The sequence below is a fragment of the Megalobrama amblycephala genome, linkage group LG13, assembly GCF_018812025.1.
Source record: "Megalobrama amblycephala isolate DHTTF-2021 linkage group LG13, ASM1881202v1, whole genome shotgun sequence".
NCBI lineage: Eukaryota > Metazoa > Chordata > Actinopteri > Cypriniformes > Xenocyprididae > Megalobrama > Megalobrama amblycephala.
Window position 1 is genome coordinate 5857187 of NC_063056.1, and position 15201 is coordinate 5872387.

The window sequence follows — 15201 nt, forward strand, 5'->3', positions numbered from 1 at the left end:
TTTTGCAGCCAATACAGCATCAGTTCGTCCTGGGAATGACAGACACAAGCCCTTCACAGTGGCCAAAGGGATTATGAGCCTTTCCTCTTCCAGAACAGTGGCCAGGAAAACTTTTTCTGATTTTTAGACCTGGTGACTGTGCAGGCCATGTGATTTGTTCAACTTCATTTTAATGTTCATCAAACCATTCTGTCACAAGTCTTGCTCTGTGTATTGGTGCACTATCATGTTGATACACAGAATCCCCTTCAGGGTATAATGTTTGAACCTTTAGGTGCACATGGTCCTCCAGAATGGTTCGGTAGTCTTTGGCAGTGACGCACACACCAACCACAATAGGGAATGCCATGATATTGCAGCCCAAACCATCACTGATCCACCGTACTTCACTCTGGGCATGCAACAGTCAGTGTTGAGCCTCTTTGGGGCTTCTTCTCCACCATAACTCCCACGAATGTGGGAAAGACAGTGAAGGTGGATTCCTCAGAGCAATACTTTTCACATTGTCCACAGCCCAAGATGCTCTTGGTCTGCTGGCACCAGTGAATCCGACATTTGGTATTGGCACGAGTGACCAAATGCCTGGCTATAGCAGCCTAACCATGAATATTGATTCTGTGGAGCTCCTGACAAACAGTTTTGGTGGAAACAGGAGAGCATTTTTTCTGGAGCAAGTTGGGCAGCTGTGGTTTTATGCGGGTTAGTATCTGGACATCCCTTTCAGACAGCTTCCTCTTGCATCAACAGTTGGATGTGGTTCATTTTATATGGCGGTATGCCGACATTACCCTGGATACCACAGCTCTCGATATACCACAAAGACTTGCTGTCCTGGTCACAGATGAACCAGCGATACCACAGCTGTCAACAGCACCAACAATCTGTCCTGTTTGGATTTCTGATATGTCTCCTATTATGTTGTATTGATTGCAAATATTTCATGTACAGCTGTGCTATTGCTCTGCTAATTCAACCTTCACACTCTTCAACCTTCATGCCCTTACTGATGGTAAACCAGGCTGTGCGTATTTATAGACGTGAAACTTCCATCACTATATTGGCCAGCGTTTCAGTTTAATTGTCCACAAATTTAAATCAGTTCATGTGAGTACAGTGGTTCAATATTAATATTATAAAGCGACGAGAATATTTTTGCTGCACCAAAAAAAAAACAAAATAATGACTTATAAAGTGATGGCCGATTTCAAAACACTGCTTCAGGAAGATTCGGAGCACAATGAATCAGTGTATCGAATCTGCTGTTCGGAGCGCCAAAGTCACGTGATTTCAGCCATTGGCGGTTTGACACACGATCTGAATCATGAATACACTGATTCATAACGCTCCGATGCTTCACGAAGCAGTGTTTTGAAATCGTTTGTTTTGGTGGACAAAAAAATATTCTCGTGGCTTTATAATATTAATATTGAACCACTGTACTCACATGAACTGATTTAAATATGTTTTTAGTACATTAATGGATCTTAAGAGAGGAAATGTCATTGCTGTCTATGGAGGCCTCACTGAGCCATCGGATTTCATCAACAATATCTTAATTTGTGTTCCGAAGATTAACGAAGGTCTTACTGGTGTGGAACAGCATGAGGGTGAGTAATAAATGACAGAATTTTCATTTTTGGGTGAACTAACCCAAAAAAGTAAAATATTGATGGGAAAAAAGTTGAATATATATATTTTCCTATAGATATTTGGTTTTGATGAGGTGTGTGCCAAATTTGGGTTATTACCAGGCATTTTAAGGTTTGGTTGCTAGGTGATTTTGTTTTGGAACCTTCAGAAAACTTTTACTCGATTTTTCTCAAATTTGATTTTGCTGACTCTATTGATTTCAAACAGGTGTAGCTCAGTCATTTGTTCTCTGATTCCAACAAATCATACAGCATTTTGAATTTTTTTTATTAGAGATTGAAAATGTGCATTTTTGAAAATGTGCTCATTGCAACTCATTTCGCCAGCACCGGTCACATATGTTTCGCATTCAGAAAGTGCATCGCATTACGTTTTCATCAACTTACAGTTTACAAATTTTACTGTAGCTATTTTATTCTGTTATTTGCATGTTATTTGGCCAAAATCTCACGTTATTAAAGCAGAAGTGCTTCGCAGAGACTATTTAAGACCATATTGGCTGTGACTCAATGACAAATGCTAGACTAAAACACTCTTTTCTCCGCTCCTCAAAGCATTAGCCTTTATATATAGTGTTTCTCGGATATGTCTGTGATTGGCTGCAATGATCAACGCTCCAAAAACGTTTTAAATAGACATCAATGACACTCTTCACCAAGTGCTTACACAGATACACACAGGAGCGTCTGAATGCAGGCGTCTATCAGCGGACTGGTTCAAACGCTCCCACTCCCAAAATCAAACACTTCCGTGTGCTTTCAAACGCTACTGTATAAATGTATAAAAATACATATAATAAAATCCTCTTATTGTGCACCACTTTTTTTTTTTTTTTTTATACATCTGCTGTGTTGAATAAATTTTTAAAAGTATAAGTATTCCATGTAGTTTCTCAATTAATATGAGCTTATAAATGCTAATAATAATTAGCAAAATGCCGTTTTAATTCATTTTAGAGTAAGAGAAGGACAGGCTCTTTAATGAACCCCGGTGCATTATGTTTATGTTGTTTTGTTATTTGTGGTCTTTAGGATATTTTATTATTATTTTTATTATTTTGTATGTTAAAATATGTATATGATTTGAATTTTATCAATGTAATAGGGTGTGGTTGAAGACTTTTATTTTGGTAGTGTATTCTCTGAGTCCAGCGGATATAATTGCGCGATCCGTGATTCAGCTCATTATCCACTAATTCAGCCACGCCCACAGAGCCAGCGCTATTCAGATGCAAATTCTGAGGCAATACATGTATACATCGAAATCGTGTATTTGTCGTCTTGAAAAGTGTTTATCTACATATTATAGCGATCTCTGGAAGCCTCTGTTAGTTCCTGGAGAGTCACATGGTTGTTCTTCTTTAGCAGGCATTTGTGGACTAAAGGTAGAGCGCCCTCCGGCTGCAAGTATGAATTGAAAACACAGTATCCAGCGCTCACAGTGATGACAATAAATACTGAATATATATTACTCCTCTGTATAGAAAATTGACATAAACATATGAGAATCCATCAATATTTCTCCAAATGTGCATGCTTTTAAGCTAAAAGCCTGTATGAAATGCCATTGAGGTAACATAATTGTTCAGACACATTGTTCAGATACATTATATTTTAAAGTATATGATAGAATACCATTATTTTAAATTGTAATAATATTTCACAGTATTGCTGTTTTTTCTGTATGTTTGATATACATCATGATGAGCTTGAGACATGATCACAGAGGGTTTTTTCACAGCCTACCTGACTGAAAGGCCTCATTAATATGCAGGTCATTACAACTCATTATGCGATTCTTTTGTCTTCTCAGGTGTGAATTACAGGATTATTCATGGTGATTCACACCTCCACGCATACTGTGTTTCTTGACAAAAAGTGTCTTACAAAAACTAAATCAATATATTGTTATATATGAACGAGTAGGCAGAATAATTTTTACATCATTTTGAAGCAAAAACTTGTGTCATTAATATGTTTATGAACAACTGAAAAAAGCACAAATGTCAGGGCATGTCAAAACTTCTCCAGGGCCCCAAAAATCCTCAGACCCCAGAGGGTTAAAGGGGAACAAGTTAACAATCACACCTTTTTCTATGTATGTGGTTTTGTTATAAGATTGTTTATTTTTTTGGCTTGTTTGTTTCATTTCTTCTCTTTCCTTTCTCTTCCGTTTCAATCTTTCAATTTTTTTTTTCTAGCTCTTGGTGGTTTATATGCGCTGTTGTGTGATGGCTATGGAACGAGAACAATAAACAACTATGAATCATCAGTGAAAGAGTCGACCATTTTATTAGCAAGGACGCTACAAGCTCCTTGCGGATTTCAAACATCAAATATCTCATGTCAGCTACCCATAATCCCATTGTGACTGTTCCATGATCTCTCACCTGCTGCTCTGTACAGGATTTTGGGCTCAAAGAAGATGCAGGGGTTCTTATCTTCAATGCAGGACAGAAGAAGACCTTTGGCCTGGACTGGACCTCTCGGCACAACAATCTACAGAGAGACAGGGGGAAAAAAATAATCTAATATTTGTTTTCATTAAAGGGAAATACAACAAAAAAAAAAAAAGTAATTTGTACATTTATAAAGACACACAATACTCAAAAGGTGACGCTGCGTCTCCCCACTGGGTTCATTTTAAAGAAGCCTCTATATGAAAAAGTGACTCACTATCAAAAGCCAGGAAGAAGCATTTCACGTGTTCTCTGCAGAAACACAGATTTGAACTGACCTAACTAAATTGACCATTATGGATAAAGACACCATAGAAGATTTGGTGCATAACAACAAAGATTTGTGATGCACAGAGAATCAAACAGTGAAGTGTGAAGAGCAGCGGTGAGGTTAAATCACAGACACTCTGTATGTCGGCTCATTAAACGTCAAGTCTGCAGTCGGCAGACTGATCTAGACGATGCTGGTGCAGGTCACTTCATAGTGAGTCAAGCATCGATCTGCTTTGAATGTGATTCAAACTCCAATTTCCTGAGCATTTAGATGCAGCATGAGAAATCTGTGTTGCTGTGTGAGTGAGATGATTAAACAGCGTTGCTGTATAATCTCAGACTGTTGAGTTTTTTATTATTTTTAGCACATATACTAACTAGGATACATGTATCCTCCACTCAATTTTAAAGTAACTCCTTTTGTGAACAAAGTCATTCATAGCTTATGATAATCTCTGTGTTTATGCCCTTGGAAACTTTGACAGTACTGGTTCGGTCACATCACACAGTCTCGTGCTTCAGCTTAAAGCCCATACAGACCAGTGTTATTTTAGTATTCTTCTAAACTATTTTTAATATTTATTTTAAGCAAAATTGAAACAGAAACCACCGTTGGGCTCACATAGCCTACTTCTCTCATTTGGCACGAATCCAAATGTTTCCGTTCACAATGTATTTTGATGCTAAAATATTATTTATTTTGTAAATTAGGCTTTGTTCTTCAGCGGCGTAAAACATCGTCCTTCACATGTGCAAAAATGTGCTTGCATAATACCACAGTGAACAGCACAGATTGTACTGACTATTTAAATTTAGCACTGTAACTTTTTATGTTTAGTTGACTATTTTATTTTGATAATGAACAGGCTGTGATGTCAAGTTAATAACGCTAGAACTGATATAGCAGCAAACACGAACATTCCCATATGGTTCCCATTTGGTTATTTTTGGGGGGGGAACCAAATAAGAATATTCTGGAAATGTTCTCTATTGATTTTTTTTTTTGCAACCTAAAGAGAATGTTCCCAGAACATTTCCTGCATGGTTATTTTTGGGTTTTATTTTATAACCTAGAGAACCTTCCCAGAATGTTCTCTGCAGGTTATTTTTATTGTCAGATTTTATTTTTATAACCATGTAAACTAGTAAAATGTTGCAGATGATAGACAGGCTAAAATGCGTAAATTATTCATAAACATACTATTATTTTGCAGAATTAAGTTGTCTGAATCAAATTTAATGAAGCTTTTAATAAATTATTTTCTAGTTAAAATGCATTATAATTTTCAGATAGCTAAAAATATAAAAGCCAAGGTTAGTGTGAAAAAGAGTGAAAAGAATACGTGGGTTTGTTAGTATCTTTCTTTACTGTACGCCTGTGATCTCCAGCACATGCTTTCTTCTGTCTTCCACAGAAAGCCACGCACTTGTTAATTTAAAAATTAATGGGCATTTTGTTTTAATGTCTGACTAACATTCGTTTATCGATCTCTTTATTGAATATAATTAATATTTATACAAGTCTGAAGTGTGATTTCAGAAAGATTTGCAAGTAACTAAACACAATAGGATGTTAACCGAGAAGTTTTTGTTTACCGACCAAAAGAAAGAAGCACGTCCCACTAATTTAGTGGTAAGAAATGAATGTAATGTTACTGTAATGTTACATTAATTAATGTAATGTACGAACGTTCCCAGAACCAAAAACTGTTAGCTGGGATGATACATGTGTACGTGAGGCATCTGCGTGATCACCTGAATTTTTTCCTTTAAAGGTGCCCTAGATTCAAAATTTGAATTTACCTCGGCATAGTTGAATAACAAGAGTTCAGTACATGGAAAAGACATACATTGAGTTTCAAACTCCATTGCTTTCTCTTTCTTATGTAAATCTCATTTGTTTAAAAGACTTCCGGAAAACACGCGGATCTCAACATAACACCGACTGTTACGTAACGGATCATTAATATGTACGCCCCCAATATTTGCATATGCCAGCCCATGTTCCCAACATTATGAAAGGCATTAGACAAGGGCAGCCGGTAACGTCTGGATCTGCACAGGTGAATCAACAGACTAGGTAAGCAAGAAAAACAGCGAAAATGGCAGATGGAGCAATAATAACTGACATGATCCATGATATCATGATATTTTTAGTGATATTTGTAAATTGTCTTTATAAATGTTTCGTTAGCATGTTGCTAATGTACTGTTAAATGTGACTAAAGTTACCATCGTTTCTTACTGTATTCATGGAGACAAGAGCAGTCGCTATTTTCATTTTTAAACACTTGCAGTCTGTATAGTTCATAAACAACTTCATTCTTTATAAATCTCTCCAACAGTGTAGCATTAGCCGTTAGCCACGGAGCATAGCCTCAAACTCAGAGAATCAAATATAAACATCAAAATAAATACTTTACTCACATAATTCGGAGCATGCATACAGCATGCATGACGAACATCTTGTAAAGATCCATTTGAGGGTTATATTAGCTGTGCGAACTTAATAATCGAGAGCTCGTGTGGCAGGGAGCACGTGAATTAAAGGGGCGGTGCGCTGAAAAAAATCAGTGCATAGTTAATGATGCCCCAAAATATGCAGTTAAAAAAGTTAATTTAAAAAAATCTATGGGGTATTTTGAGCTGAAACTTCACAGACACATTCAGGGGGCCACCTTAGACTTATATTACATCTTGTGAAAAAGCATTCTTGGGCACCTTTAATAGCGGAAACAACTTAAAATACTGTCATTTATACAGATAAGAGTAAGACACCATTCGAAACTGAAAAGGGTTCGCTTTTGTGTACACTCACAATAAAAATCAAAACATCTTACTTTTGTAAAATAAAAAAAAATAAAAACATGATGATCTCTCTGCTTTCTCTGTTTCCTTTCTGCAAATACTACTTGTCGCAGTTTTTTCTTTTGTTTTGTTAATCTGTTAATTATAAGAGTGAAATATATTTCACATATAGGCCTATTTATTCCTTTTATATATACAGTTTTGTTCAGTTTTCCTCCGTTCACAGAAGCGCTGCAGGTGCGTGATGTGACGATGTGTGAATCCTCATGTTCTGTTGTTTATGCTGCTATTTTTTGCATGTAAAACTGAACCCCTGGAAAACAAATATTGACATTTTAATGGGTCACAGACTCCTATCCATTCTAATTTAATTTAATTTAATTCTAATTTAACAATCATGTCGGTTAATGGTTATTGACCAGTTAACGAGCGTCGTTAACAGTCAGGAAAAAAACCCCGAAATGAACATCCCGAGTCACGGCCCAAACAGAACCCATTAACTGACTGAGTAAAAGATTTTCAGTGGTTTGGCTTAGACTTAATTAACAGTGCACAAAAAAACGTACACACAAAAATGTTGAGAAGCAAATAAAGAAAATATGCTTAACTGTCATGAAAATAGCATTAAAAGTAAAGTAATGCAAAACATCTCAATGGTCCTAAAAACAGGCTTCATTTTCTGAACATATTTCTTATTTTTCTGTGAAATGTGACTGTGTGATTCACCTTAATTCCAGGACAGTGTGCGAAGAAGGCCTCAGGACTTTGGGAGTGATAGAGCGAGCCGTGACCCACGCAGCCCCACGGAGATCTAATGGTCAGCTTCCCACAGTCATACATGTTCCCAGAACGGTACCGGTACTTGGCCGCTTCATTCACGATCTTCAACAGCATGAAAAGACAGACATAGAACAGACTTTACATTTACAACTCACATCTGTGTGCAAGAAAAGATTGGCTCCGAAATGCTAACGCGGTCACATCCAAAGCTCCGCTCATAAAATGCTTTGGTATAAAAGACGATTTTTCCTGCCATTGTCGCCAAAGCTTTTTAAAATAAACAAATCGTGGAGCCAGGAAATTCTCTTACAATGCTCGACAACAACTGCCTGGAAGGAACCATGTAAATTAGGGTTTACAGACTCTAATGGTGGCATAATTATATGATAATGAAGAGAATTAAGCATAGACTTGTGAAAGAGTTTCCAGAAATATCAGATATTGTCCAGACTCGAATCCTCCGCTCACTGGATGGTCAGATTTCGGATGTAGAGAGCAGAACCATTCCTGTAAAATATTCCCCCATTATTGCATCTGGTATTCAGTTGCCTTGACAATGAAGGGAAAACTCATCCATCTTCAGTGAGGCGAGGACACGGAGAACATCAGCACCAGATAGACAGAAGCTGGACATTTCGTCTAACAGGTCATCCAGTCAGCGTCCCAAAAACTACATACTGACAAACCTGAAAGGCCTCATGCCGTCCACATACAGAGATAATTGTATCTATTCTCATTATACACTCACTGGCCACTACACCAGTTCAACTGCTCGTTAACGCAAATATCTAATCAGCCAATGACGTGGCAGCAACTCAATGCATTTAGGCATGTAGACATGATCTGCTGAAGACAGAATGAGGAAGAAAGGTGATTTCAGTGACTTCGAACGTGGCATGGTTGTTGGTGCCAGACGGGCTGGTCTGAGTATTTTAGAAACTGCTGATCTGCTGGGATTTTCACACACAACCATCTCTAGGATTTACAGAGAATGGTCAGAAAAAGAGAAAACATCTAGTGAGTGCCAGTTCTGTGGGTGAAAATGCCTTGTTGAGGTCAGAGGAGAATGACCAGACTGGTTCAGCTGATAGAAAGGCAACAGTAACTCAAATAAGCACTTGTTTTAACCAAGGTGCAGAAGAGCATCTCTGAATGCACAACATGTCAAACCTTGAAGGAAGAGAAGCAGCAGAGGACACACCGGTGCCACTCCTGTCAGCTGAGAACAGCAAACTGAGGCTACAATTCACACGAGATTAGCAAAACTGGACTATAGAGGATTGGAAAAACGTTGCCTGGTCTAATGAGTTTTGATTTCTGTGGCGACATTCAGATGGAGAGTCAGAACTTGGCGTAAACAACGTAAAAGCATGGATCAAAAAAGTAACTGGTGTAATTGTGTAATGGTATTTTCTTGGTACACTTTGGGTCTCTTAGTACAAACTGAGCATAATTTAAATGCCACCGCACATTTGAGTATTGTTGCTGACCATAACTATCCCTTTATGACCACAGTGTACACATCTTCTGATGGATACTTCCAGCAGGATAACGTGCCATGTCACAAAGCTCAAATCATCTCAAACTGGTTTCTTGAGTTCACTGAAACTCAAATGGCCTCCACAGTAGGGCTGTCAACGAATATTCTAAATTCGAATATATATTCGAAGGTGAAAATTAATATTCGAATAAAAAATAAAGTGGAAAAAAACACCCGCGGTAGTAGAGGCGTGGCTGTCTGCTTTGCAAGTGGGCGCGCTAGCGCGCCTGAGGGTTCAGGGACAGGTCACAGGAGTCACACTGTCTGGCACAGCTTCACACTGATGAAAGTTAACGCTTCTTGCATGGAAGATGGCAGAAAGTGCAGAGCCCAACTCGACCGCAGCAGAGAAAGCGATTTTAACCCCACAAAATCTAAAAAGCCTGGAAGTACTTTGGATTTTGGTCGGTAGGAGGTAAAATTGTTGAGCCGCGAGATAAAGTTGTATGCAAGCTATGTAAGATACAGTTAGCATACCATTCAACCACTAGCAACATGAGGTCACATCTCGAAAATGTGCACCCAAATGAGCAAGGCATAATGTGTGGAACTCCAGCTAAACAGTCACGTCTTGACACTTACTTTGCATCGCCTGCCATAAGCTCTTTGTCTGCAACACGACAAGAGGCCATAACGGAGAAATTAATTTCGTTCATTTGAAAGGACATGAGACCGATCAGTGTCGTGGATGGGGCAGGCTTGAGTTCTGTCAAGCAATGGAACCAAGGTACCATATCCCTAGCTGTGTCAAATCACTGAATGAAGCCTGCTATATCTGGGACAAGAGTCGCGACCTTAAATAGCTTGCACAAAACTCTTGATCAGCACTCAAAATTTGTTTGTTCATTTAAACCGTTATGCGCAGAGAGCGTGAGGTCTGCGGTCTTGGCCATTAGTTGATTTACTTGTTTTTGTGTAGGAAATACGTTGTCAAATATGTTTAAACTTAAATAGACTACCTATACAAGTAGTTATGTCTCTTTGTATTAATTTGTCCTGTTTTTTGACAAAATGCGCAACCAGATTTGACATTGACAAAATGCGCAACCAGATGTTCGAATAGTTCGAATATTCATGTTTTCTTTAAAGGGAATATTCCAACGTCATTTTTGAGCAATTTTGACAGCCCTACTCCACAGTCACCAGATCTCAATCCAATAGAGCAGCTTTGGGATGTGGAGGAATGGGAGATTCACATCATGGATGAGCAGCCAACAAATCTGCAGCAACTGTGTGATGATATCATGTCAATATGAACCAAAATCTCTGAGGAATGTTTTCAGGATGTTGTTGAATCTCTGCCATGAAGAATGAAGGCAGTTCTAAATGCAAAAGGGGATCCAACCCATTACTAGGAAGGTTTAACCAATAAAGTGGCCAGTGAGAGCATTTTAAATAACAATCATAAATATGTAAATATAGCTGCAAGCAGCAATTGTGGGGCCAATCACAAAAACGGCACAAGAAGCCGTTAGGAGGAGTTCGAAAAAGAAGGTTTTTCAGAAAATTCAAAATGGCAGAAAAATTTCCATGACGGAAAATGACGTCATAGGGTGCAATCGATTTGTCTTGACCCAAGGAATCAGATAAAAAAATAATTTTGTTTCAAAAGTTATTAACATAAACATAAGTGCAAATTTGGACAGCTGGTGGCACTAGAGGGATTGAGTTAGAGACTCCAAATTTGCTATGGACATAGTTCAGACTGTCCTCTAACTGTGTGCCAAATTTCACAACTTTCCCGCAAGTGGTTCTATGGTTTGCCATAGACTTCCAGTGCGGAAGAAGCAGAATAATAATAAAAAGAACACCAACGGATACACCTTCGGTGCGAAGCCACCTATTGTATAAAAATAAATTAAAAAATAAATTAAAAATAAATTAAAAAAAAAAATAAAATAAAATAAAATAAAATAAATAAAAAAAAAAAAAAAAAATATATATATATATATATATATATATATATATATTTTTTTTTTTTTTTTTTTTTTTTTTTCTCCCTGCCCCCACATTTTGGAGCTCTACATTTAGGGAAACTTTACTGCAAAAACAGCTTGACCTGAAACACTCATTAGGTCAGAAACACAAAAACATCAACACATGACCGCTCACATTTTATGATTGATACTGTTATTTGCAAAAGAAGTAAAACTGTACAAGCATGATAATAAAAAAATAAATCTAGCATGTACATTTGAGCTTCTGTTTACCATATTTAACATGCTGTATGTTCACTGATCAATGTTTAAATGCATTTATAAGCCTAAATTAAATTTGTTCATCATATAAACCATTCGTTTCTCTTCTGAAGACTTGTATTAAACCGCTCAATTCACATGGATTAGTTTTAATCTCTCTTTATGAACATTTTGAAGCATCAGGTTTTGGGTAAATAGACTTTCAAATGGAGGGACAGAAATCTCTGAGGTTTCATTAACAATATCTTCAAGATGAATGAAAGTCTTATGAGTTTACTTTGGAAGGAGTAATTAATGACAATTTTTCATTTTGGGGTGAACTAACCCTTTAACTAACATTGTAAATGTACTTAAGGAGAAAATATATATATTTTTTAAATATCCATGATGGTGTTTATAAAGAAAAGACCCTTGTAAACAAGCTCACCTGATCAAACGCTGGGTAAATGTAGTCGGCGAACTGAATCTCTGCAATTGCGGTGGCTCCCGCGGCAGCTGCACCAATACCAAACCCCACAATGCCTTGCTCACACAGCGGGGTGTTAAATACACGGTCCTTACCTGTGAAGAAAAAGGGTAAATGTCAACCAACTCTGGACTTATACAAGTCAAAATGAGTGTGTTTTATATTGACATCTTCAAAGCAACAACAAGATGCCAGCTACAAGCAATTTATCTACACCAAATGTGAAAATGGGCCATGACGTAACAAGACATATCTTGTGTTTTCATGACTGCTATGATTCAGCAGATGGTGTTATGCATTTTTATGTTTTTCACATTAGTAGTACAGAGCAGGACTGAACTAATTAAAGTATTAACCCTAACATCTGCTGCAAAAAACAAAACAAAATCATAACTGAATTATATTACAAAACTAAACAGGACAAACATACACAAAATCAGGGAAACCCAAAAAAACACAATCACCTAAGTGTCTATGGTAGTGTCAGAAAATTTGGAAATTTGATGAAAATTGCTGGTAAATGTACATAATGACTTCACCGAGACTGGAAGATTTTAAGTACGTTTGTTTGAATAAAGTCCATGCTTAAATAATAACACAGTCGCTTTCTGTTTGCACTGTTTTTTTCATACACCCAAACTTAAATTAATCAACACCAATTTATTCATTCTTGAATTCTGTGTGATGATTAGATTCACCAATACTATTGTAGAGACACATTGAACATGAGAAAGCGAGTACAGAAATGTCTTGGCTACATAATATCATACAGTCTGGAATGAAATACTGTACACGTCGATGAAATATATTTAAGATTTATATCCATTTTAAATTTCATTTTAACATGTTTATAAGGCCACCAAGAGTTTATGATTTTTGCGTATGAGTGGTTTCAGTTGACCCTACATTTTTTAGAACAAAAGTTATTGATGAATCATGATTTGTTCATGAAAACGTTCGTACGCAGATTTTACGCACAAATTTGTGCGTAGGCATGTTTAGTGAATGAGACCGATGGCTCTATGTGTGCTTCGACTCTGCATGACTGTGCGGATGAATATGGTTATCCTGCTGCTCATGAAACATTCACTACTACACTTAAGAGATATGACCAGTTTAGATGGAAAGGATCTCAAGCTGACTAGCTGAAGACATTACTTATCTATTAATAGACATGGTACTTCCTTGAAAGTAATTTCCAGCACAGCGCTAAAACAACCATAATATAATGAGCCTTCACAACAGATAATGCTTCACAACGAACTGTTAGAGAGCTACATATGGCAGTTTATCTGTTCAATAAATACCTTACTCACCTGTTGAGTAATAGAAATGCCATCATCTTCACATCTCTTTTACATTTCAAATCCCTTTCTTCGAAAAGCCAAGCCAATGTTGATTCTTGTTTTATTACGAGCTCTGTCGCGTTCTCTTTTGGCCGGCAGACTTTGGAGATTTTGCAGCTCCATGTCAATCTTTCTCACTCAATTGTTGTGACAATAAACCTGTGCCACTCCCACACCAGACACGCATCAAAGTAGACGGAGCAACTTTTCTCTATTTACGGAAATGAATAGAGACACACACTGGTGAGTGAAGTATGTTCACAATTTCTCACGAAAACCATCCCGGTAGGTCTAAAATATAAACGCTTATAATAGGCTTACCGTAATGAGTCAGGGTAAGACAAAAACACATTTTGGAAGAAGGACTGATGATGTCTTGACTAATTTAAATTGTGTTATAATAAAGTAGCCCAAGCTTTACTCACCCTCAAGCCATCCTAGGTGTATAAGACTTTCTTCTTTCTGATGAACATAATTGCAGAAATATTAATAAATATCCTGATGCATCCGAGCTTTATAATGGCAGCGACAGGGTACAGTGAGTATGAGCTGAAGAAAGTGCATCCATCCACCATCCATCCATCATAAATGTGTGCTCCACATGGCTCCGGAGTGTTAATAAAGGCCTTCTGAAGCGAAACAATGCATTTGTGTAAAATAAATATCCATATTCAAGAAGTTATGAAGTCAAATATCGAGCTTCTGCCAGACTGCCTTCCGTATACAAGTTACGAAGAAACTGTTGTCGCATGATCAATTACACTTTTTCCGTAAGTTGAATAGGGAAGGTGTAGGACGTAGCATAAGCTTTGTGAACTGCCAGAGTTTTACACTTTCTGTATACGTAGAATACAGAAGGCGGTCTGGCGGAAGCTCGACATTCGACTTCATAACTTGTTAAACATGGATATTTTTTTTTTCACAAATGTATCGCTTCACTTCAGAAGGCCTTTATTAACACCCCAGAGCTGTGTGGAGCACATATTTATGATGGATGGATGTGGATTTGAGCACTCTTCAGCTCATACTCATTGATACCTATCACTGCCATTATAAAGCGTGGATGCATCAGGAGGATATTTATTAATATTTCTCCGATTGTCTTCGTCAGAAACAAGAAAGTCATATACACCTAGGATGGCTTGAGGTTGAGTAAAGGTTGGGCTAATTTTCATTTCAAAATGAACTAATCCTTTAATTAAAGCTGCAGTTTTTAATTAGTTTTGCCTCGTTGTCGCCATCTCTGTTTGAAACCGGCAATTGCAGTTATTTGTGGAATTATCATCTTTACGTGGGTTGTGCATCGGAATGACTCCTCATCGCGGATGAATCTAAGGTTTGCCGTCACTCACGACACCGATGTGGATACTGCACTTCAGGATCACAGATTCTACATCTTGGAAGTACGACCAAAATAAGAATTTTCACTAGAAAATAGCATCTGAACATATAAGTAACAAATTTGCGCTGCCAATGGTGATTAAATCTAACGACTGCATAGCTCATATCACATCAAACCATGCAAATTATTCTTATTGTTACACTTTGTTCACAAATTGTTAATGTTAACAACATCAGCATTGCGTAACTACGTGTATTAAGTGTGTATTAGCGTTATCTGTAGATTTCAATATCTGTACAGTCTAATCTCTAAAGTTAAAGTGTCATACCATACAATCTGC

At 37.4% G+C, this 15201-nt stretch overlaps 1 protein-coding gene across 2 annotated transcripts in view; it reads right to left on the reverse strand.

Moving 5' to 3' along the window:
• The window catches only part of bckdhb (branched chain keto acid dehydrogenase E1 subunit beta), a 95332-nt gene that overhangs the window by 70867 nt on the left and 9264 nt on the right, over window positions 1-15201 (reverse strand). For both annotated transcript variants that reach the window (XM_048152175.1, XM_048152174.1), the window contains exons 4-6: window positions 12135-12268; window positions 7916-8071; window positions 4040-4148 (exon numbers count right to left, since the gene is read on the reverse strand). In XM_048152175.1, coding sequence (XP_048008132.1) covers window positions 4040-4148; window positions 7916-8071; window positions 12135-12268 — 399 coding nt within the window. The remainder of the gene's footprint in view (window positions 1-4039; window positions 4149-7915; window positions 8072-12134; window positions 12269-15201) is intronic.